Source organism: Rhinoderma darwinii, chromosome 3 (assembly GCF_050947455.1).
Source record: "Rhinoderma darwinii isolate aRhiDar2 chromosome 3, aRhiDar2.hap1, whole genome shotgun sequence".
Lineage (NCBI taxonomy): Eukaryota > Metazoa > Chordata > Amphibia > Anura > Rhinodermatidae > Rhinoderma > Rhinoderma darwinii.
Genome location: NC_134689.1, coordinates 326,991,091 through 327,016,249, shown reverse-complemented (window position 1 = coordinate 327,016,249; position 25,159 = coordinate 326,991,091). Strand labels below are relative to the sequence as shown.

At 42.2% G+C, this 25,159-nt stretch overlaps 2 protein-coding genes across 9 annotated transcripts in view; one reads left to right on the top strand and one right to left on the bottom strand.

Moving 5' to 3' along the window:
- The window catches only part of RFESD (Rieske Fe-S domain containing), a 44,481-nt gene extending 43,139 nt beyond the window's left edge, over window positions 1-1,342 (top strand). For all 7 annotated transcript variants that reach the window (XM_075858290.1, XM_075858289.1, XM_075858287.1 and 4 more), the window contains one exon: window positions 566-1,342. In XM_075858290.1, the coding sequence (XP_075714405.1) occupies window positions 566-595 (30 nt within the window). In that variant the 3' untranslated portion in view covers window positions 596-1,342. The remainder of the gene's footprint in view (window positions 1-565) is intronic.
- MTFMT (mitochondrial methionyl-tRNA formyltransferase) lies at window positions 1,301-20,551 on the bottom strand. Of its 2 annotated transcripts, none has more exons than XM_075858283.1 (9): window positions 19,988-20,551; window positions 15,873-16,085; window positions 15,679-15,801; window positions 13,742-13,844; window positions 13,586-13,661; window positions 13,337-13,428; window positions 12,645-12,726; window positions 12,398-12,465; window positions 1,301-1,694 (listed from the first exon to the last, which is right to left on the bottom strand). In XM_075858283.1, the coding sequence occupies exons 1-9, from the start codon at window positions 20,515-20,517 to the stop codon at window positions 1,494-1,496; spliced, it is 1,488 nt and encodes a 495-aa protein (XP_075714398.1). In that variant the 5' UTR covers window positions 20,518-20,551; the 3' UTR covers window positions 1,301-1,493. The 2 variants fall into 2 exon arrangements, with proteins under 2 accessions (XP_075714398.1, XP_075714400.1); XM_075858285.1 differs by having other exon boundaries at window positions 15,873-16,082.
- Between the last annotated feature and the right edge of the window lie 4,608 nt (window positions 20,552-25,159).

Here is a 25,159-nt window from a genome sequence, read left to right as displayed (position 1 = left end):
TACTATCCGTACACAGGCTAATGTACTGGCATTTAAATGCCAGTACATTAATGTTTAAAAATAAAAGTAAAAACAAAGTAATATTCAATTTAAAAAAAAAATACTTTTTTTACAATAAGCATTAAAATAAGTCTCAATACATAAAACACACATTCGATATTGGTGCGGCCATAATGACCTGCACAACATTTTTTTTGCGTCATTTATGATGTGTACGCTGTAAAAAAATAAAAACTTCTCTTTCATTCACTTATTAATGTGAGGCACGAGGTGTGAGGAATTTAACCTCCATGTGCCTCACATGAATAGCAATTAACCCCATCATGTACCTTACACATTAACCCATTATGACTGAGAAACATGATGAGGTTAATTACTATTAATGTGAGGCACATTCAATATTCATCACACCTCGTGCCTCACAACAGAAAATGGAAGAACTTTTTTTTTTTTATTACTGTTGGCAAAGTATCGTTTTGGTATCGAAATCGCAATACTACACAAAGTATCGGTATCAAAGTCCTAATGAGCATAAACGTATTAACTGTTATTTCGTCTTTTGCAGTGGTATCTCCCCTTGGTAAAACCATCCTGAAAGAATCCTCACTGCTACCAAACATAAATGTGTTTATTTTAAAGCAGTCGCCTCCTGCTGCTTCATCACAACAGCTGGCACTTCTACACAAGTTACAAGGACTCATTGCTGGCCAATGTGTAGCGGAGAATGAAGAATGGCTTTTAACCTTCTGCTAAATTATGTATTAGCCTAAAAAAAAAAGTCTGTTTCAGAAGCTTGGCTGATACAGATGAGGCATCTATTACATTAAAGGTTTCACTAGGCTTCACCTCTTCAAATAGTACGGTCAAACTTCGCAAAATCTCCGTAAAACCAGGTGCTGTTTTGCAGCTCGTCTTTTGGCACACAACCGCCATGTGGCTGCAACGGGTACAACACCATTAGAACTCCTGCACACATCCGTTCATTTCTTCACTGTGCTATAACTTTACCAGCTAGCACACAAAGCCTATTTATTGCTATGGGACTAAAGCACACATTCCTTTTTTTTGGCGAATCCGTGTGCCCGATCAGCAAAACTCAGGGCAGGTCCTGCCAGCTTCTGCAGATTTGTCTCGCCCATTCTAGTCAATGGTCCATTTAAAAAAAACTAAATCGCACACAGAAGCCGTCCGTTTTTTGCGCCCATATATAAGGACTAGGATGTGTGAATGAGCCCTTATAGAGGGTAATATTTGTAATGGCACATATTCCATATTATTACATGTAATAAGGAAGAATGCATACTTAACAAAAACATTTTATTAAAATACAATTAAGATGAAAGCTTTTTTTTCTTTAACAATTGTGACTCGTGTGTATTTCCGGTTCATTTTCAGTCTGTATTATACATAGTTCCGATGATTTGTTGAGTCTTGTTATAATATTACTCAGTTATTTCCCGGATGCAATGTAAAAGATCATCTTTGTTGCCGTGCTAGCATCCCGTATTCCTAACTGGTAGAGATCTCGGTTTTGGAGTCTTAGATTTCGGTGGGAGATGAAGAGTGTAGAAGCGGCACTCCTCCAGTGGAATATCAGATTTCTTCACAAACCAGTGGTGCAGGTAACCATTATAAAAATCCTTAGCAGATAACTTCTTCCTGAGTTTTACAGTTCGGACTCCCACCCAGCCATCCTGCCAACACAAAGGGCAAAACTCCAATACACATAATGACTGGCTATATACAAGAAATCGCTGCTAACTGTATAACCCTCAGCAAACTAGCTGGCCGTGACTGTAGTCCGATATCATTGCTGCACCAAGTACACAGTATATCGCCGTATCAGTTTTGTCTAGAGTGTTCCTTTTCAGAGCATATTTTTCAATACCTTCCACAATATACAGATGTAGAACAGCCAAGCTTGGTATAAAGAACAACTAATACAGCTTAAAACTAGACCAGACAGGCAGAAGAGGCTACAAATGTATCACAGTAATGCACACTGGATGGTAAATTTGGTGCGTATTGCTATACATGTTAAACACTTTAGACAATTTTTTTTTTTTTGTGTGTGCCAAAATTTTGGAGCTTGTTAAGCCATGCCCCTTGTCTTTTCTAGAAACTTTAAAACTGTCTAGGGAGGTGCGAAAAGTGTCTAAACGGCAACTATGGCGCAAGGCATGCACTTTTTTGGGCACAAATGAGCCTGTATACTAGCGTATTTCGCCTAGTAAATATGGGGTAAACATATGGCATATTAACCCCTTAATGACCGGGCATGTTTGTACCTTAATGACCAAGCCAGATTTGTCAAATCTGGTATGTCTGACTTTATCAGAGAATAACTCTGAAAGTTTTGAATAGCCAAGTAATTCTGACATTGTTTTTTCGTCACATGTTGCACTTTATTTTAGTGGTAAAAGTAGACTGATACGATTTGCGAAAATTAAAAAATAGAAAAATGGAAGAAATTTTGTAAAAATTACCATTTTCCCCTATTTTTAACTGCAATATGTCACATATGTACACACATACTGCACAATTTTTTTAATTAAATATATATTTTCTATCTCTTTACTCTATTTTGGCAGCACTTTTGAAAAAATAAAATAAACTTTCAGCAATTTAGAGGACTTACAAATTGAATAATAATTTTATAAATTTTGAAGTACATTTTGTTTTCCTGCACCAAGCCAGGTTTTCAGAGGCTCATAGGTCTCAGATTGATGGAAACCCCCACAAATGACCCCATTTAGAAAACTAGACCCCTTAAGGTATTTACCTAAGGGTATAGTAAGTATTTTGACCCCACAGTTCTTTGCTAAATGTAATGCATATCAGGTGAAAAAAAAAATAATTTCACTTTTTTCATAAAAGTATTTGTTTGAAGACCGATTTCTTTGTAAAGCGAACATGAAAATGAAGAAACACACCACAAAATCTATCACCCTGTTTCTCCTGTTTTCAAAAATACCCACATTGTGGCCCTAATGCGCTGCCTGGACACACGGCAGGGCCCCAAAGGAAGGGAGCACTCGGAGACTTTCAGGACTCATATTTTGCTTGAAAATGTTTTAGGCCCCACTGTACATTTGGAGAAGCTTTGAGCTGCCAGAACGCTAGAAACTCCCCATAAACGACCCCATTTCGAAAACTAGACCCCTTAAGGTATTTATCTAGGGGTATAGTAAGCATTTTGACCCCACAGGTTTTTCGCTAAATATATTGGAATTAGTCTGTAAAAATTAAAATGTACTTTTTTTCTGAAACATAGAAATTATTATTTACAAGGAATAACGAAGAAAATGCACCCCCACATTTGTAAAGCAATGTCTCCCGATTACGACAATACCCCATATGTGGTAATAAACTGCTGTTTGGACCCACAGCAGGGCTCAGAAGGGAAGGAGCGCCATTTGGATTTATGATTTTGCTGGAATGGTTTTCGTTGCCATGTCGCATTTGCAATGCACTGGAGGGACCAAAACAGTGGAAACCCACCAAAAGTGACCCCATTTTGGAAAAACCTTCAAGGAATTTTTCTAGGGGTATATTGAGCATTTACACCCCACGGGTCTTTTGCAGAGTTTATTAGAATTAGGGCGCGAAAATTAGTATCAAAATTTTTTCCACTAAAATGTTGCATTTTCTCATTTTCACAAGGGATAAAGGAGAAAAAAAAACAACCATTTTTTATAAAGCAATTTCTCCCGAGTACGGAAATACCCCACATGTGGTCATACGGCTTTTCATTAGAAATGAATTAACCCTTTCTGGACTGATCCATTTTTTGCTTTCATATTTTAGATTTTCACTCCCCGCTTTCCAAGAGCCATAACTTTTTTATTTTTCCATCAATAGAGCGGTGTGAGGGCTTATTTCTTGCGGGAGGAGCTGCAGTTTTTATTGGTACCATTTTTTGGTACATAAAAGTTATTCAAAAGTTGTATTACATTTTTTTTTTTTTAGAGCGAAGATGACAAAAAAAACAAAAACTGCGATTTTGGCGGTTTCAATTATTAATTTTTTTTTAAGGTGTGCACTGTGCAAATTAAATAATGGTATATTGTAATAGTTCGGACTTTTACGGACGTAGCGATACCAATTTTGTTCATTTTTTTACATTACTTTAGAAGAAAAATGCAAAAAGGTGTTTTGTTTTTTTAACTTAAAAAAAAAAAAATTCTCACTACTAATAACTATAATTCTTCTATACATTTTATTAATCAATCCCCTTAGGGGACTTGATCCAGCGATCATTGGATCACTGGTACAATATACTGCAATACTAATGTATTGCAGTATATTGTTATTCTTACAGGCTTCTGTAACAGAGCGATCGCTGTTCCTGTCCGTTAGTACCGAGGGGGCCTGCTGTAATACACAGCCGACACCCGCAGCGTATGGAGCGGGCTCAGCACGTGAGCCGGCTCCATACATCAACCGCCGCACCATGACGGGCAATTAAGTCATAGTGCGCAAAGGGGTTAATGCGCAGCGGATGGTTCAAAGTGAAAATTGCAATTTTCCACTGATATGCCAATTTAGTGCATAATATGTTGTGCCCAGTGTGTGCCACAGAAGACAAATACCTCATAAAACATTAAGCGGGTTCTCTCGGGTATGGCGACGCCGTATGTGTGGGCGCAAACTGCTGCTTGGGCACGCTGCAGGGCTCAGAAGGGAGGGACGCCATTTTGCTTTTGGAACGCAGATTTTGCTTGGTAGTTTTTCTGTTTTGGGTTTCGCTGGTATTTCAGTTTATAATGTGGGGGGCATGTGTAATCTGTGCGGGGTACATCAGGGTATATGTAATCTGTGCGGGGTACATCAGGGTATATGTAATCTGTGCGGAGTACATCAGGGTATAAGAAGAGGGTATAATAATGGGGTAAATAAATAATATTTCATAGATATGTGGCCGGTGTCGCACTGATAAATGGCGCCCGATCTTATCCGCTTTTGGAACATTTTGCATCGCCATATTCTGAAAGCCAGAACTTTTTTATTTTTTCTCCACCGGAGCCCTGTGAGGGCTTATTTGTTGCGGGACAATCTGTGGTTTTCATTGGTACCATTTTGGGGTACATGCGATTTTTTTGTTATCACTTTTTGTTCAATTTTTTTGCAATTCTGAGCAAAAAACAGGAATTCTGACACCGTTTTTTAGGTTTTCTTTTTGCGGCGCTCACCGTACGCTATAAATGACATTTTTACTTTATTCTGCGTGTTTGTACGATTACAGCGATACCATATGTATATAAGTTTGGTCCTTTTTTTTTTAGCGTTTGCGCAATAAAATGACTTATTTATAAACAAAAAAAATGTCTGTCACCATGTTCTGAGAGACATAATTTTTTTTATTTTTTTGTCAAAAAAGCTGTGTAAGGGCTTGTTTTTTGCGGGACGGATTGTAGTTTTTATTGGTACTATTTTTGGGAACATGCGACTTTTTGATCACTTTATTCTTTATTTAGGGAGCGGTGGTGACCAAAAAAAATTGTGATTCTGTCGTCGTTTTTTATTGATTTTTTTTGGGGTGTTCATCGTGCGGGGAAAATAACATTACAGTTTTATAGCTGGGTTCGTTACGAACGCGGTGATACCAAATATGTGTACTTTTTTAACGTGTTCATTTTTTTTCTATAATAAAAGTCTTATTATAGGGAAAAAAAAGCATTTTGTGTTTATATAACTTATAACTTATTTTTACACTTTTTTTAAAACATTTTTATTACTTTTTTTACTTGTCCCACTAGGGGACACTTAGACTTGCAGCTTTGATCGCTGCTAGAGTACATTATACTACACACGTAGTGTAATGTGTTCTAACTGTCATTGTGACGTGACTGTCACACTGACAGGAAGCAGAGGAGGAACGGCCGGACGCTGTTTTTCCCGAGGCTTCCGTACATGGCAACCCGGAGGTCATTATCTGACCTCCGATTGCCGTGACAAGCATCGGTAGCCCCCACGATCACTTCGTGGGGGCTGCCGATGTGCTTCAAACCACTTAAATGCGGCGACGGCAATCCGTCGCCGCACTTAAGGGGTTAACTGCCGAAAGCAGCGGCGATGGTCCGCTGTCCGGCGAGACTGATGTGACAGCTGTCTAGGACAGCTGTCAGCGCGCGCCTGTCACTCTGTGTTTACACAGAGTGACAGTTTGAAATGCGGACGAAAATGCACGTCCTGGTGCGGGAACTAGCAGCCGACCAGGACGTGCATTTTCGTCCTTGGTCGTGAAAGGGTTAAAGCCACTTTTACATGGCAGTATTTTGGTGCGTATTTGTGTAAGCCAAAGCCAGGAGGGGATACAAAACCCGGAAGAGTGGCAAATCTTTCCATTAGGCTTTCTTCACACACATTTGTTTTGTTTTTTTTTACTTGTAAAAAAACAAATTTTAGTCACACAGTTTTGGCGGTTTTTTGGGTGTGTTTTTTTATTTCCTACAGAGAAGCTTATGGGTAAACGCATAGAAAAAAAAAAACACTGGACCCAAAAAACGCACCTTAAAACTGCCACTGTTTATAGTACGTTTCGTACTTGCCTACTGACTCAAAGAAAAAAAAAAAAAAAGTGGCAAAAACAACTGAGTTTTTCCTATAAACACTATGGGGAAAATTTATATTTGTCAAAGGGTTTAACCCCTTCCCTCTTTAGCCACTTTTGACCTTCCTGACAGAGCCTCATTTTTCAAATCTGACATGTGTCACTTTATGTGGTAATAACTCCGGAATGCTTTCACCTATCCAAGCGATTCTGAGATTGTTTTCTCGTGACACATTGGACTTTATGTTACTGGCAAAATTTGCTCGATATGTTCAGTATTTAATTGTGAAAAACACCAAAAATTAGCGAAAAATTTCAAAAATTAGCATTTTTCTCAATTTAAATGTATCTGCTTGTAAGACAGGCAGTTGTACCACACAAAATTGTTGCTAATTAACATCACCCATATGTCTACTTTAGATTGGCATCGTTTTTTGAACATCCTTTTATTTTTCTATGACCTCACAAGGCTTAGAACTTTAGCAGCAATTTCTCACATTTTCAAGAAAATTTCAAAAGGCCATTTTTACAGGGGCCAGTTCAGTTGTGAAGTGGTTTTGAGGGCCTTATATATTAGAAACCCCAAAAAAGTCACCCCATTTTAAAAACTTCACCCCTCAAAGTATTCAAAACAGCATTTAGAAAATGTCTTAACCCTTTAAACATTTCACAGGAATTAAAGCAAAGTAGAGGTGAAATTTACAAATTTCATATTTTTCTGCAGAAATACATTTTTAATACAATTTTTTTTATAACACAGAAGGTTTTACCAGAGAAATGCAACTCAATATTTGTTGCCCAGTTTCTGCAGTTTTAGGAAATATCCCACATGTGGCCGTAGTGTGCTACTGGACTGAAGCACCGGCCTCAGAAGCAAAGGAGCACCTAGTGGATTTTGGGGCCTTATTTTTGTTAGAATATATTTTAGGCACCATGTCAGGTTTGAAGGGCTCTTGCGGTGCCAAAACAGTCAAAATCCCCCAAAAGTGACCCCATCTGGGAAACTAGACACCTCAAGGAAATTATCTAGGGGTACAGTGAGCATTTTGACCGCACAGGTTTTTTACAGAAATTATTGGAAGTAGGCGGTGAAAATTAAAATCAACATTTCTTCAAAGAAAATGTAGGTTTAGCGATTTTTTTTTCTCATTTCCACAAGGACTAAAGGAGAAAAAGCACCGCAAAATTTGTAAAGCAATTTCTCCCGAGTAAAACAATACCTCACATGTGGTAATAAACGGTTGTTTGGAGACACGGCGTGGCTGAGAAGGGAAAGAGCACTATTTGGCTTTTGGAGTTCACATTTAGCAGGAATGGTTTGCGGAGGCCATGTCACATTTACAAAGCCCCTGAGGTGACAAAACAGTGAAAACCCCAAACAAGTGACCCCATTTTGGAAACTATACCCCTTGAGGAAATTATCTAGGGGTATAGTGAGCATTTTGACCCCACAGGTTTTTTGCAGAAATTTTTGCAAGTAGGCTGTGAAAATGAAAATCTAAATTTTTTCAAATAAAATGTAGGTTTAGCTAATTTTTTCTCATTTCCAGAAGGACTAAAGGAGAAAAAGCACCACAAAATTTGTAAAGCAATTTCTCCCGAGTAAAACAATACCCCACATGTGGTAATAAACGGCTGTTTGGACACACGGCAGGGCTTAGAAGGGAAAGAGCACTATTTGACTTTTTGAGATCACATTTAGCAGGAATGATTTGCGGAGGCCAGGTCACATTTGCAAAGCCCCTGAGGGGACAAAACAATGAAAACGCCCAAAAAGGGACTCCATTTAGGAAACTACACCTCTTGAGGAATGCATCTAGGGGTGTAGTGAGCATTTTGACCCTACAGATGTTTCATAGAATTTATTAGAATTGGGCAGTGAAAATAAAAACAGTCCTTTTTCTTCAATAAGACGTAGCTTTAGCGCAAATTTTTTCATTTTCTCAACAAATAAAGGAAAAAAAGAACCCAACATTTGTAAAGCTATTTCTCCCGAGTACGGCAATACCCCATATGTGGTCATAAACTGCTGTTTGGGCAAACCGCAGGGCTCAGATGGGAAGGACCGCCATTTGGAGTGCAGATGTTGCTGGATTGGTTTCTGGACACCTGTGGGCCCAAAACAGTGGAAACCGCCCAGAAGTGACCCCATTTTGGAAACTACACCCCTCAATGCATTTACCAAGGGGTGTAGTAAGCATTTTAACCCTGCAGGTGTTTTGTAGAAATTAGTGTGCGCTCAATGTTGCAGAGTGAAAATGGGATTTTTTTCCATAGATATGCCAATATGTGGTGCCCGGCTTGTGCCACCTTAACAAGACAGCTCTCTAATTATTATGCGGTGTTTCCCGGTTTTAGAAACACCCTACATGTGGCCCTAATCTTTTGTCTGGACATATGACAGGGCTCAGAAGTGAAGAGTACCATGCGGAGTGGAGGCCTAATTTGGCGATTTACAAAGTATTGGTTCACAACTGCAGAGGCTCAGATGTGAAATAATAAAAAGAAACCCCTGATAAGTGACCCCCACTATGGAACTGCACCCCTCAATGCATTTATTAAGGGGTGTAGTGAGCATTTTCACCCCACAGGTCTTTTCCATAAATGAATGCACTGCGGATGGTGCAAATTAAAAAAAATTATTTTTCCCTAGATATGCCATTCAGTGGCAAATATGTCATGCCCAGCTTATGACGCTGGAGACACACACCCCAAAAATTGTTAAAAGGGTTCTCCCGGGTATGACGATGCCATATATGTTGAAGGAAACTGCTGTTTGGGCACGCTGTAGGGTTCAGGGCCGAGGGAGCACCATTTGGCTTTTGGAGAGCGGATTTTGCTTGGTACTATATTTGTTTGAGTATTGCTGGTGTTTTATAATGTGGGGGTACATGTAAGCGGGGCGGAGTATATAAGGGGCATAGTCAGGTGGTATAAAAAAATAAAAATAATCCATAGATGTGTGTTACGCTGTGACACAATCCTTTCTGCACAGGCCGGTGTCGCACTGATAAATGGTGTCATTTCTTATCCCCCTTTTGGTCCACACTCTGCACCTTTGTAGTTTGAGGAATCTTGCTGGGAAAGTGTTGTCCTGGTATAATACGGGCACCGTCGCTTCCAGCGGATATGTTTGGGCCCTCCCCTTCCTGGTTCCCTAATTTTAGGTCCTTGATAAATCGCCTCTTGAAACAGAAGAAATGTTCCCCTCGGGCACAACTGCATATTTTTTTATTTCCTGACTTATTGGAGCCATAACTAATTTTATTTTTCATAGACGTAGCGGTATGAGGGCTTTTTTGTTGCGGGACGAGCTGTAGTTATTATTGGTACCATTTTGGGGTACATGCGACTTTTTGATCACCTTTTATCCTATTTTTTGGGATGCCAGGTAAACAAAAAAACGCAATTCTGGCACAGCTTTTTTCGTTTTTTTTATACAGCGTTCACCATGCGTTATAAATTACATGTTAACTTTATTCTGCGGGTCAGTACGATTCCGGCGATACCTAATTTATAGAACTTTTTTATGTTTTACAACTTTTTGCACAATAAAATTACTTTTGTAAAAAGAATGTATTTTTTCTGTCGCCAAGTTGTGAGAACCATAACGTTTTAATTTTTTTGTCGACGGAGGTGTATGAGGGCTTGTTTTTTGCGGGACGAGCTATAGTTTTTATAGGTACCATTTTTGGATACGTGCGACTTTTTGATCACTTTTTATTGTAATATTTGTAGGGCAAAGTGACCAAAAAACAGAAACTCTGGTAACGTTTTTTACGTTTTTTTTTTACGCTGTTCACCGCGTGCAATAAATAATATAATATTTTGATACCTCCGGTCGTTACGGTCGTGGCGATACCAAATACATATGGTTTATTATTATTTTTCAATAATAAAGGACTTGATAAGAGTAAAAGGGGGATTGTGTGTTATTTGATTACTTGAAACTTTTATTGTTTTCAAACTTTTATTTTTTGCACTTTTTTTTTACACTTTTTTATACTTTTTTTACACTTTTTCTCAAGTCCCACTAGGGGACTTGAAGGTCCAACGGTCAGATTTTTTTTTTTCTAATACATTGCACTACCTATGTAGTGCAATGTATTAGATCTGTCAGTCATTCACTGACAGCAAGCCGTTTAGGCTTCGCCTCCCGGCGGGGCCTAAATCGGCTTCCGTAATGGCAGAGCAGGAGACCATTGTGTCTCCTGTTGCCATAACAGCAGTCGCCAGTCCCGATTGCCTGTCAGAGCTGGCGATCTGCTTGTAACCGCTACGATGCAGCAATCGCTTTCGATTGCTGCATCGAAGGGGTTAATGGCAGGGATCGGAGCTAGCTCCGGTTCCTGCCGTTACAGGTGGATGTCAGCTGTACAGTACAGCTGACCTCAACCGCTGATGACGCCGGATCAGCTCCTGACCCGGCGCCATCTTGCCGGCAGCTACGGAAGCCGATCAGGCTCCGCCGCCGGGCGGATCTTGACCGGCTTCGGTGCTAGGCAGACCGGGAGGCCAGTATTAGGCCTCCGGTTGCCATTGCAGCCACCGGAACCCCGGCAATTTCATTGCTGGGGCTCCGATGAGCTGCAAACACCTTAAGTGCAGCGATCGCGTTTGAGCGCTGCACTTAAGGGGTTAATGGCGGGGATCGAAGCTAATTTCGGTCCCCGCCGTTACAGTCGGATGTCAGCTGTAAGATACAGCTGAGATCCGACGATGATGGCACCGACTCAGCTTCTGAGCCGGTGCCAAACGTTTGACGTACATGTACGGCATTTTGCGGGAAGTCAATGCTTTCCATGACGTACATGTACGTCAAATGTCGGGAAGGGGTTAAAGTCTTTGGGCTTTTCACGTCGCCCTCATCGCTTTTGTGAAAAGAGTCGTGGCTTTCCAAAAGGGGGTCGGTTCACAGCGGGCTGACAAACTTATTATAATTTACGCCAGAAAACGGATGTCCATTATAGTGGAAATCTATGTGAGGCGTTGCAAGGTGGAGCCTCCGGGCCGGCCCCGATCCTTGCAATTCCAGATCAGACTGCCCCAGACCCATCACACAAAAAAAAAAAATATGCTCACCTCCCCTCTTTTGCCCTGAGGCTCCCTCAGCTCATACAAGGTCCTAACATCGAGCAGCGTCAGGATGTTGTATGTGATGTAGAACTGGTGACATTGAGTGCTGTGTCGCATTTAAGACCCCGACACTGCTCGGCGTCAGGACCTTGTATGAGCTGCTGCAGGAGGAGGAGACCCGAAGAGGTGAGGTGAGTATAGTTATCCCATGTCCCATTGGGGGTGGGCGGGGGGCTGCATGGTGATATTGACACAATGTGTGTGAAGGCACCTTTACTTTTTTCTCTGTAGGTTCCACTCCTAGTTTTGGTTTACAAATAGTGATGCAAATGTGATTAAGGCCTAACTCCTTGTAAAATAAGAAAGGTCACGGCCCTTACCAAATCTTCTAAAAGCAGTTTTGCTTTATTCACAAATCAGGCCCTGGAATAATCGTGTCGTATGCGAGACGTCCATCGCTGGTCGTGCACAGACTGTATCCACAATGCCGCATATTTTAAAGATTTGTATATAAGGGAATTGGACCGCTACCTTTTTATTATCTGCCTCTCAGTCCCTGGGGACCACTAATCATATTGCTGCGGGAGCATAGTAAGTCCGATTGGCGGAAAAATAGTTTGTGTCAGTAGGAAAACTCTGTTTGTAAAATGCTTCAAGAACTTCCGTCACCTCGTATAAACTGCACAGCGTATTTCAAATGTATTTCACAGCATAATACGCGAGTTTAAGATAGAGTGTGAATGTGGCATCACATTTATCTAAACCCACCTTACAACGTACCACCATGATCTGTGGAGCAGAAAGGTACTGAATTGAGCCTGGGCATCTAGAAAAATCTAAAAAAAAAGAAAAAACAGGAAAGTGGTGACATTACAAAAACAAGAGTTGCTTTAAATGCTATTTTATATATCGGCATGCTTGGAGACATAGGTATAATTTTTCCCGCGGAATCACCCAAATTGAAACATCTCCAAGCAAGGCGTGTGATACTGCATGCAAAAAAAAAAACATAGACCTGAAGTGATTAAGGAATCTGGAACTTCTATGAAGTCAAGAAGTTTGATAGGTGCGCCCATCCATACAGCCTGAAGTGGCATCTGTAAGAAATCAGAGGAGTCAGTTGTATTTAGCAACTATATGGCCAGCATTCAGATGTGGTTACAAAAGGGAAATAACCTGTAACCTTGCATTAGGCATCATGCACGCGACCGTAGTGGTGTGCACGGTCCATTATTACATCACAGCCGGCCGCGGAGTGTCATTCACAGACCGTGGACGCGCAAGATGTGCATGGATTTCAATGAGCCCGGACCGCCATTGCAGACCGTAAAATTACATTACATCTTTTTTTTTTTTTTTTGTGGTCCATGCAATGCACGGAGCGTGGAAAACACGGTTGTGTGCATTGACCTATAGGATAGCCTATATAACAGCAATTTCAAGAACAGGGCCATTAAGCCCCATTTATTTCAATGGGGAGAGACCACATCTTGCTTTTAACTAGTGAACAAGGCTAAAGCTGGCCTTATTCTTCAGATCGATATGGGTCTCAGCCAATGGACCCAGACCATCAATGTTTTAGGACCTCTCCTAATGACCGGCTCTAAAACATGGTGGGCAAGCCACTTTAATGCTCATGAGCATGGCAAGAGAAAATTCTGCCCCACTAATACAATACCGTTTTCCAGGTAGTAGTAAACGGTTTACCGCAAATCCAATGGCACGTTCTAGACCAATGATCTGGTCCGGAGTTTGTTCTGTCCACTTGATGCAACTCATGGGAGCAGTTATCTTGGGTGCTAAACAAGAAGTCAGAGTAAAGAAAGTGTCAGAGCCCTTCAACATGACTACGTTTTATTATTAGCCGCACTCGTATGGTCAAGACGTGAAAGTAAAAATACTTTTAGATATCGGCAAGAAACAAAATGTATGAACAGGAGACACAATGACACTCACCAAACGTTACTCCATCTTTTGGCTGCTCTGTCGCACTTCTTAGATGTTCTGGTAAGTCTTTTAAAATGGATATAAGCTTGGAGAGAATACAAGAACAAAAATGACAAATGTTTGGATAGATTTCTAGAAAGAAGCCTCTCATCATTAACCCTTTACCATTTCAGCCCCCTTCTTGGACAGCACAGCTTCCAGATCCTTAGAGGTGCACTTGGGAGGAACAGGAGAGGTTTCCTGCATCACTATCGGGCCCACATCAAACCTAAATGAGAGTGAATTAATCAGCAAAATGTCCTCAAAAGTCACTGAACTTTAAAATGCAAGATGTTTAGTGTCCCTCCAATTCTCTTCTCCCACCTGATCTGACATCAAGCGCAGAGAGACGCGGGAAATAGAGTTGTCGAGGCAACCGTACAACGTCCCAAAGAATATTGTGCATGAGTTCTATTCTAACATGACCCGTGCACAATACTCTCTGGGTGTCTTACAGGTGCGCCTTGGCAAACATACCGCCCAGTGGTCAGGAGGATGAAATTGGAGGGACACTTTATTTTAAGGGCTATGTTAACAATTGATATTTATGGTATATACGTAAACTACGCCATAAATGTCTAAATAAAGGTCCTGGGGTTGGATGATCATCTGATGTTTATAAGGGCCTTCCGACTGTCGGGGGAAACAGTGAATTTGTTCCTATGGGGCTTATTCCCCTCTCCCTATGGAAATAAACATGCATGTTCTGGTAAACTGAGCATGCATGTTTATTGTGGAGTCAGGAGAAAAAGCGGCTGGCTGAACTAGTTAGTTCAGAGGACAGCTATTGCATGGGTATAACTTTAATACAGAGCATTACTACTGTCGCAAATGGAAAAGCTCATTGGTTTCACCGAACTCAGAAAACTCCTATAGGCTATGTTCACACTGAGTTTTTTGCAGGCGGAATTTCTGCCTCAAAATTCAGTTTGGAAGTTTGAGGCAGATTTTGGTCTCCCTGCACACCGATTTTCGCTGCGTTTTTCGCCCGCGGGCATAAAGCGCTGCAAAATACGCTTTCTCTGCCTCCCATTGAAGTCAATGGGAGGTCAGAGGCGGAAACGCCCAAAGATAGGGCATGTCGCTTCTTTCTCCCATGAGGCAGTTTTACCGCGCGCAGGAAAAAAAACACCCCCGCCTCCCATTGAAATCAACGGGAGGAATTTCGGGCCGTTTTTGACGAGTTTTTTGGCGCGGTTTCCGCGTCAAGAAACTCCATGTGAACATAGCCTAAGGCCCTGTTCACAGAGTTTTTTTGCATGCAGAAAAATCTGCCTCAAAATTCCTTCAGGAATTTTGAGGCAGATTTTGCCCTGCCTTCACCTTCTCTGCCACGTTTCTTGGCCGTAGTCATTGAGTGCCGCGGGCCAAAAACGCTGCAAAAAGCACTTTCTCTGCTCAGAGACGGAACCACGGGAAGAAAGACCATGTTGCTTTTTTTCCCCGCAAGTGTTTTTTTTCAATTGGAAGGCGAATTCAGACGTTTTTTGGCATGGTTTTTGCGTCAAAAACAGCGCCAAAAAACTCCATGTGAACTAGCCCTTAGGATTGATGGTCTGTCCTCAGGACAGTCAGTAGGTATGCGACTCCCAATACTCACAACTGTCAGCTGCGTGAAGGGTCACGTCCCCTTCATTGTTTACCTAGGTAGTGTTCACTGAAGTGCCACGGCGTCTTCACTCAGCTGACCGGCAGAGTGCCAGGAGTCGGGCCCCCACTTATCAAATATTGATGGCCTATCCAAAGGATAGGCCATTAATATTAGTCCCAGAACACCCCTGCTTCACCTGCCATGCATACACAGAGCGGGGGCAGACATTGTATACGATGATATAATTATCTATGAATTGGGGTCACTGGTGAATCCAGTTTATTTTCTTGGTTCTGCTTCAGCCTGTGTAATATCTGCCTGAAGCCGATGTCCTTCGCTTTGGGTAACACTCAACTGTCATGAACCAGACATTTAATTCCGCTACGATCACAGAGAAAGCAAAACTTCTCCGGTGTTAATAGTTCCTCATTTGCATTTACACACTTATTGTACGGCTGTTGCTGGTCTTCACCTCTTTGGTCTAATCTGCATGATGGTGACGCCCGTCTTCATATCTCCATTGAGTACAGTATGGATTAGAGGAGCTGGGCCTCGCCATCTGGGCAGGAGGCTGGGGTGTACATTCAAGATCCCGCTGAAATAAACAACAGTGAGCAGACTGCCAAACATATTCATCCATTTCCCGCATCGTTGTAATTTACCTACTATGGAAACTTTAAAATGAGGTCTTCACTGAGGAGTCGCCCAAACGATGCCACCACTCCGACATCAAAATGGTCACAAGGGCCAATGTCAGGCCATTCATGGAACGGAATCCCCTGCTCTGAAGCATAATTCGCCACTGGAAGACCTTTTGGCAATAAGGAGGGCAGTGAAACCACCTCTAGTCCTCCAATCACTTCCTCCGCTGCTTTGCTTCTGAGCCCATACCAATCATACAGACATAAGAGAGATGCAAATTAGTAAAACCAGTTATCAAGTGTGAGGGTCTGTTCACACGCAGCAGCAAAATACGTCTGAAATTACGGAGCTGGTTTCAGACTAAAACCGCTCCTGAATTTCAGACGTAATGGCGTTTTTCGCGGCGTCTTTTACGGACGTTATTGGAGCTGTTTTTCAATGGAGTCAATGAAAAACAGCTCCAAAAACGTCCCAAGAAGTGACATGCACTTCTTTGACGCGGGGCGTCTTTTTACGCGCCGTCTTTTGACAGCGACGCGTAAAATGACACCTCGTCTGAACAGAACATCGTAAAACCCATTGCAAGCAATGGGCAGATGTTTGTAGGCGTAATGGAGCCGTCTTTTCAGGCATAATTCGAGTCGTAAAGCGCCCAAATTACGCCTGAAAACACTGCGTGTGAACATACCCTAATTTGCGCCTTACAAAGGGAGACAAGCCGCAGCTCTGGAAGCAATTGGACATGTTGACATCGAAAATGCTTTTTTTAACCCCTTAATGACCAGCCTACTTTAGACCTTAAAGAGGCTCTGTCACCAGATTTTGCAACCCCTATCTGCTATTGCAGCAGATCGGCGCTGCAATGTAGATTACAGTAACGTTTTTATTTTTAAAAAAACAAGCATTTTTGGCCAAGTTATGACCATTTTTGTATTTATGCAAATGAGGCTTGCAAAAGTACAACTGGGCGTGTTGAAAAGTAAAAGTACAACTGGGCGTGTATTATGTGCGTACATTGGGGCGTTTTTACTACTTTTACTAGCTGGGCGTTGTGTATAGAAGTGTCATCCACTTCTCTTCACAACGCCCAGCTTCTGGCAGATCACGCTGTGACGTCACTCACAGGTCCTGCATCGTGTCAGACGAGCGAGGACACCGGCACCAGAGGCTACAGTTGATTCTGCAGCAGCATCAGCGTTTGCAGGTAAGTAGCTACATCGACTTACCTGCTAACGCCGATGCTGCTGCAGAATCAACTGTAGCCTCTGGTGCCGATGTGTCCTCGCTCGTCTGACACGATGCAGGACCTGTGAGTGACGTCACCGCGTGATCTGCCAGAAGCTGGGCGTTCTGAAGAGAAGTGGATGATACTTCTCATCAGAACGCCCAGCTAGTAAAAGTAGTAAACACGCCCCGATGTACGCACATAATACACGCCCACTTGTACTTTTACTTTTCAACACGCCCACTTGGACTTTTGCAAGCCTCATTTGCATAAATACAAAAATGGTCATAACTTGGCCAAAAATGCTTGTTTTTTAAAAATAAAAACGTTACTGTAATCTACATTGCAGCGCTGATCTGCTGCAATAGGAGATAGGGGTTGCAAAATCTGGTGACAGAGCCTCTTTAAAGGGGTTTTCCAGGGATAAAAAATTTTTGTACTAATACTCTATGTCAAAATTAAATAAACTCCCTAATATGCATGGTGTCAAAAATCGCAACACATTTGTTCCTATTCCCCCCTACCTCTGGCCGGCCGGAAGTTCTGCTCTTCATTCTAGTGTTTTTTTGCTTCAACACACGCTAGTGCACGAACGTTATTATGCAGAGCGACCTGTGTCGATACCTCACGGAGTATCGACACAGGTCTGTCATTAAAGCATAAAATGAATGGCACGGGCATTGAGGAGGCTGTGGACCAATAGGATGTCTCAAACCTAGGACTTTTGGCGTATAGCCGGGTTTGAAGCATGCTAATGGTCCACGGCCTCCTCATTGCCCGCCCTGTTGATTCTTTTATTATGCTTCAATGCGTGCCCCATTTTCTTTGTGTTTCTTCGCATAGCTCAGTGCTCGTGCACCGCCCGCCGCAAAAATTGTGTCTCCCTGGAAAACCCCTTTAATGACTTCTTTATTTTTCAGTGAACACAGCTGTATAAGGTCTTGTTTTTTGCGGGACAAGTTGTATTTTTTAATAGCACCATTTTGGGGTACATCGAATTTATTGATTAACTTTGATCAACTACACCGTTTACCGCGTGGTATAAATAACATAACTTTATTCAGCGGCCTGTTTTACGATTGCGGCGATACCAAATTTATGTAGTTTTCTTATTTTTTTCACAGTAAAAACACTTTTTTTTCATAATGATTTGTTTTTGTGTTGCCATATTTTAGGAGCCATAACCTTTTTTTTTTCTGCCGCTTTTCAGTTGTATAAGGGCTTTTTTTTTTTTTGCGGGACGACTTGTAGTTTTTATTGGTACCATTTTGGAGTACATGCGACTTTTTGATCACTTTTTATCAAAAAAATTTTGATGTCAGGATAAACAGTAAGGGTATGTTCACACGGCAGCGTCCGTAACGGCCGAAATTACGGGGCTGTTTTCAGGAGAAAACATCCCCGTAATTTCAGCCGTAACGGCATGTGCAGGCGCTTGAACGCCGCGTCCATTACGGATGTAATTGGCGCTGCTTTTCATTGGAGTCAATGAATAACGGCTCCAATTACGCCCCAAGAAGTGACAGGTCACTTCTTTGACGCGGGCGTCTATTTACGCGCCATCTTTTGACAGCGGCGCATAAATATACGCCTCGTGTGAACAGACAAACGTCAGCCCATTGCTTTCAATGGGCAGATGTTTGTCAACGCATTCAAGCCGTAATTTCGGACGTAATTCAGGGGTTAATACGCCCGATTTACGTCCGTAATTAGTGTGTGTGTGTGAACATACCCTAATTCTGGCAGTTTTTTTATTTTATTTTTTACGGCGTTCACCATGCGGGATAAATAATGCAATAGCTTTGTAAATGGGGTCGTTACGGACACAGCGATACCGAATACGTGTCGTTTTTTTTTTTACATAATAAAACATTTTGTAAGGGGAAAAAGTGGGTTTTTAATATTTTTTTTACTTGTGATTTTTATTTATTATAAACGTTATTAAAAACGTGATCTTGCTGTAAATGACAGCAAGCGTGATCTCGAGTAAGTGACACACATTAACGTTACCGAAGAGTCGGGAGTGTTTAATAGACATCGCGTCCTGCCTGGAAGCGATGTCTATTTACTCTCAAGTCATTTCAGTATCGTTAATGTGGGTGTAAGTGACAGCACACGCTGTGCTGAGTACATGAATAGAGAGACGTGTATGACGCTGATCGGTCACTGATTGGTCAGCTTCATACACTTCTCTTCACAACGCCCACTTGGTCAAAAGTAAAAACACGCCCAGTTGTCTATTAAGAAAGTCATTAGCATAAAGCTAATATAGGTCATAACTTGGTGAAAATAGATAGTTTTTTCTAAATAAAAACCACTGCTGTCACCTACATTACAGCGCCGATCACATTATGTAGGAGATAGGCTCTTTAAGCTGGCCATACACCTTTAATAGTTGTCGGCCAAATGCTAATCTTCAATACTCCCGTCATCCCCATACACGTGCACGCATGCCCGATCCGTTTTTCCTCTACATCTACCAAACGAACGGGGACTTTAGGCCCCACTTATATGGTCAGACACTAATAGGAGGAAACGTATGGATTGGTGGCAGAGCATGTGTGCAGGCCACTCCATACAGGACCCCCACCAATCTTCCACTTATCACCTATGCAATAGATGGGCAATAAATGTTATTAGTAGGAAAATCTCTTAAAAGCGGTAGTTCTATCGAGAGCAACCCGTTTCCATATGCCCTATTAGGACAACGCACAACCCTATCAGTATGGGCCGTGCAGTACTTTGCATCTGTAGTGTCGCCAGCCATTTAGCTGTAAAGCGGTTTTATGTGTTTAGTCCATCAAGTTTACATACACTTGAAAGAATGGAAACAACCAACAAGAACTCACTTGTTGCCTGCCATTCCTACCTTCCTGTGTTTGCGGATTGCACTGACCACAGCAGCCATCTTTACCTGTTCAAGCTCTTCAGACATTCCAGTGCAAATTCATCTGTTCCAAAGAACATGACATTCCAAGGGGGGCGTGTCCGTCCACAAGCGTCATTGATTGACAGTCCATGGCTGCAGCTGTACAGCCGCACTTGACAGCAGCCTGTGCGAACACGTCCATAGTCTCTACTAATCCTCTGCGGGTAGTGACGTCTCTGTGTACAGGAGAGCAGTGGTCTAGTTTGGTAATCGGCAAATGCTGATAATTTCTCCCGGTCAAATCTCCATGAGGTTGCTGGTAAAGCTCTATGACTACCCCGCAGAAGCTGTATATTGTCTCTCACTATCACAGGCGGTGTACCCTTGTCTTCCGTGTCCCCTCTGCTTGTCACGCGTCCATTAACTGTACGTGCTCCCCATATGCAAAACATGGAAGGACAGACAAGTTCCAGCCGTGACAGCATTCTCCATGACGGGGTATATAAACTCATAATCCTGTATGGAGCCCGTAAATTCACATTAATAAGTGCCTTCAACCTTCCGTGCCACTGCATCTCCTGGGCGCAGCCATCTTTGACGTGAGGTGCGCTTGTAAAACATTTCCGTCAGGAACTATAGCAGCACTAAGGTTCCTGGTAAGTGATTAAGAAGCCCAACAAAACTCAAACGATTTCTCTCTTGTTCATGTTCGTTCTATTTCTTTCTTATTTTTTTTTTCTTCTTGGCCCATTGCATGGTGAACGCACTCTTTTCATACTCGCTCCTATATTGATGTATAACATAATATTGAGCCAAATTTATCTCAGCATGGTCAAAACAGTCAACGTCAATTAAACCGTTAACCCACCATTCCCTGTATTTAAGCCTTAGGCCCCATGCACACAAACGTGCTTTTGCGGCCGCAATTCCCACGAAAATCCACGGGAGAATTGCGGCCCCATTCATTCCTATGGGGCCATGCACACGACCGTGGTTTCCACGGTCCGTGCATGGCCCAGGAGCCTGGACCGCAGAAAGAACGGGGATGTCTTATTATGGCGGTGTTCTGCGGTCCAGGCTCATAGGAAATAATGGACGTGGCCATGTGCACAGCCTGCGATTTGCGGGCGGCTCGCACTTCGCTGCCGGCCGACCCGAAAATCACGGCCGTGCACATGGCTACGGTTGTGTGCATGAGGCCTTATTTAGACAAACATTTCACGTCTGTGTTTTGTCCATTTAAATAACTGACAGCACACAGACCAATGCAATTCAATGGAGCTATTCTAACATCCGTGTTTTTTTTTTCATGGAGTGTGTTTCCGTTGCGTGCAACTCACCGCATGTCCCATTCTAGTCCCTTTTTTTCCTGGATCAGGCACCTATTGAAGTCTATGGGTGCGTGAAAATCACAGACAACATATGGATGACATCCATGTGTTGTATGTCTTTCACGCATCAGTTGCTTAAGAGACATTCCACAACAGGTAGTGTCGTGCTGTCTGTGCGGCTGGTATCATGTCCCAGTTTAAACTGCATCTGCGTCCCCAGTTGAATATAATGGTGGAGAAGAGAGCCGTTAGCTCCCTGATCCACCATTCACTACGTAAAGCCAGCTGTGAGTGGTTTGGCATAGACCGGGTGCGATTCAGTGATGTCATCGCGCCTGTCTGCACCGAGCCACACCTAGCACAGACCAGAAGAGCAGAGGGATCTAGACCAATCATTGTGGGAACTGGGATAGGCGAGTATTTATTCAATTTTTATTAGGCACTCTAAAGGCATTATACTGTGTTATAATGTGATGGAAACTATGGGGCATTAATTGCAGGGATTGGGGGTGTTGGACACGTGGCTTAACGGGAAAAAAATGTACCGCTTCCCGCGCCGCAGCTGTTTTTCTTTGCAATACTTGAAAGTTGGGAGGTATAGGAGAAACACGGACGAAAAATACAGTGGACACATTGAAACCACACTGACGCAACACGGACAGTTATATGCATGAAAGATGGAGGCGTTCATGTGAAAAAGGCCTTAATGTGGCTATGCTGTTTCCGTAACTACTATTCAGTTGTATGGGAGTTACGGAAACTGCGTAACTCGACCATGTAACCAGGAAGTGAAGTGGCCGGAAGACAGCGGAGCCAGGTAAGATAGAACGGGGTTTATGGGGCCCCTTTCTATAGATAGATGCGGGTCCCAGAGGTGGGACCCGCATCTATCTGACATTTATGACATATCCTGCGGATGTGTCATAAATGTCTTTAGTTGGAAAATCACTATAAATGCCGCGGTCGCTATTGACCGCGGCATTTAACTAGTTAAACGGCCAGGAACCGTTCCTGGCCGTTAGAGCAGCGTGTCAGCTGGTGACAACTGCAGTGTATGGAGCGGGCTCAGCTTGTGAGCCCGCTCCATACATCATCCCCTCCCCGCTCCATGATGTGCCGACACATCACGGGTCGGGAAGAGGTTAAAGGGAATGTGTCGCTAGAAATTATTATTATTTTTTTTTTAGTTAAACAGTTAGTATATACATGATTACACATTGTTCAAATTTTTTAAATTTTTTCACAAGTCAGGAAATATTATAAATTAGATTCTAATTTATAACATTTCCATGTGCTGGTCACTAGAGGGAGCAATTCCCAAAATTGTAGCATTGGCATGTGGTAAAGCAACCTCATTGCTTTATGCTGCAAAATTGGAGAAGACACACTCGCTCTAGTGTCCTCAAACAATCCCCCTCCTTTATCCTTTCTAGTGCCAGGAGAAAGGAGGGGGTTGAATGTTCAAATCTCCTACACTGTGTGCCGCCATTTTTTGAGCGAATGCACAGTGTAGTAGGCTTAGATACAGTGGTAATCACACAATATAACACGAACATACACAAACATAACTTACCTGCCGCTGCCGCCGCTCCCTCCGCTCCTAGTCCTTGCTTCTGAACATATGGACGGAAGCCGCGACCGGAAGTAGTCATCTTACTGCTTTCGGTCCACATGAAAATGGCGCCGGATGTCGCTCGGCCGAAGACCTTCCTTTTGGACTGTGTGGGAGCATGCGCCGTTCCCACACAGACGGCGTACGCTATAGTGAATGGAACGGCTCCCGTTCGCATTCACTATGGGGATGTATGTGCCGTATTCCATCTCTGTATGTCTCAAAGGCCAGCCAATTCTGCCTAATGTGTATTCGTAATAGTTTTTTGTCAGGCAGAAAAAAATCTGCCTCATGCTTTTTCACACGTTTTTCTTTTTAACATTCTTTTAGTTATATTTTCATCTGAATCAATATACAGTAGAAACATAACATATTCGCAACAAGCACACATGGAAAGTGCTACAGAACAATAAGATGTTAATATGCATACAAAGTTCCAAAACACAAGATACAGCAGTCCTCTGAGCCAGCAGAAGGAAAAGTTATACTGGGAACAGAAAACATGGATATTAGGAAGCATATACATGTCAATACAAGACGATCAATACTATCAGGACTGTAGGCACCACAGCGATCAGAACCAGCACCCTTCAGCAGCACCGAACACAGATATACATAACCTATTTCAGAGAGAGGTTAAAAAATAGAAGCAGAACAAGAGAAACGAGAACTCAGACGGATCCAACAGATCACCCCCCAAGTCTCTTTCACACGTTTTTTTTTTTTACTCTTTTGGGGCTTTTTTCTTTTAAATTTAGCAAATGTAAAAACTGTGGGAGTTATTCAACACGTCAGTAACCGGCCCAAACAAATGGCGCATTTATTTCCCACCTCCCATTGATTTCAATAGAGGTTCAGAAGGGGAAGCCACTCCAAGATAGGGTAAGTCCGCAAGTGGACAAAAACTGGCTGGAAAAAAAATGCCCCTATCTCCCAATGAAATCAATGGAGGGGGATTTGGTTTCCATGTCAGGATCAGCGCCAAAAAAATGTGGTGTGAACTGGGCCTTAGAGCTAAGGCCCGCAGGTCTGCCTTCAGTGCATGCCTATTAGGCCCTGCCAGAGGCAGAGCCAAATAGAATGCCTGTCAGTTTCACACTTAGGCCTGATTCACACGAACATGTTAAACGTCCATGGGACGGCCGTTGAAACAGCGGCCGTCCCACGGACCTATGTAATTCAATGTGGCTGTTCACACAGCCGTTGTTTCAACGGACCGTATGAAGGGTCCGTGGGAAAATAGGACATGTCCTATCTTTTCACGCATCACGCATCCCCCCATAGACTCTCAACTATGGGGGATGCGTTACATCGCGTCCCGCAGCGCTGGGCACGGATGCAGCTCGGACGTGAAAAACTGTCGTTTTTCACATCCGAGATGCGCAGCGCTCATGTGAATCAGGCCTTACACTGCAATACTACTGTATTGCAGTATATTCTACCTGTATTATGAAAGCAATTCTATGATCACATAGTAAAGTTCCAGTGGGACTAAAAAAAAGTAAGTAAAAAATAGTTTCATAAACTAATAAATAAATGATAAGTCCCAAGCTAAAAAAAAACACTTTTTCCCCACTACAAAATGCTTTATGAAAAAAACTAAGGAAAATGTAAAAAGCACATAATTGGTATCACTGTGTCCATAACAACCAAAACTATAAAACGATTACGTTATTTAACCCGCACGGTGAACGCCGTAAAAAAATCAAATAAAAAACTATGACAGAATTGCTGTTTTATGCTCATCCTGCCTTTCAAGAAATGTTATAAAAAGTGATCAAAAAGTCGCATCTACTCCAATATGGTACCAATACAAACTACAAGTTGTCCCGCAAAAAATAAAAAAGTTATGGCTCTTAGAATATGGCTACGCAAAAATAAATATATATATATTTTTTAAAGTGTTTTTATTGTGCAAAGGTAGTAAAATAAAAAAAGCGTTATAACTTTGGTATCGCCATAATCGTAACGATCCTATGAATAGATTTGTTATGTTATTTATACCACATGGTAAACAGTGTAAATTTAAGGCTGGGTTCACACAACCTATTTTCAGACGTATACGAGGCGTTTTTTGCCTCGTTTTACGTCTGAAAATGCGTCTCAAATACGTTGTCAAACATCTGCCCATTACTTTCTATGGGTATAACGCTGTATTGTTCCCACGACGCGTAATTTTACGCGTCGTACGGCAATTACGACGCGTAAAATTACGCCTCGTAAAAAGAAGTGCAGGACACTTCTTTGGACGTTTTTGGAGCTGTTTTCTCATAG

Excerpts from the sequence above, each read along its gene's own strand:
- MTFMT (XM_075858283.1), bottom strand. The coding sequence starts at position 20,517 with ATGCAGTGGCACGGAAGGTTGAAGGCACTTATTAATGTGAATTTACGG. Across the intron at positions 13,429-13,585 it reads AAAAGATGGAGTAACGTTTG|CACCCAAGATAACTGCTCCC; the intron begins GTGAGTGTCATT and ends CTTCTTGTTTAG. Across the intron at positions 12,466-12,644 it reads AGATTCCTTAATCACTTCAG|ATTTTTCTAGATGCCCAGGC; the intron begins GTCTATGTTTTT and ends CTTTTTTTTTAG.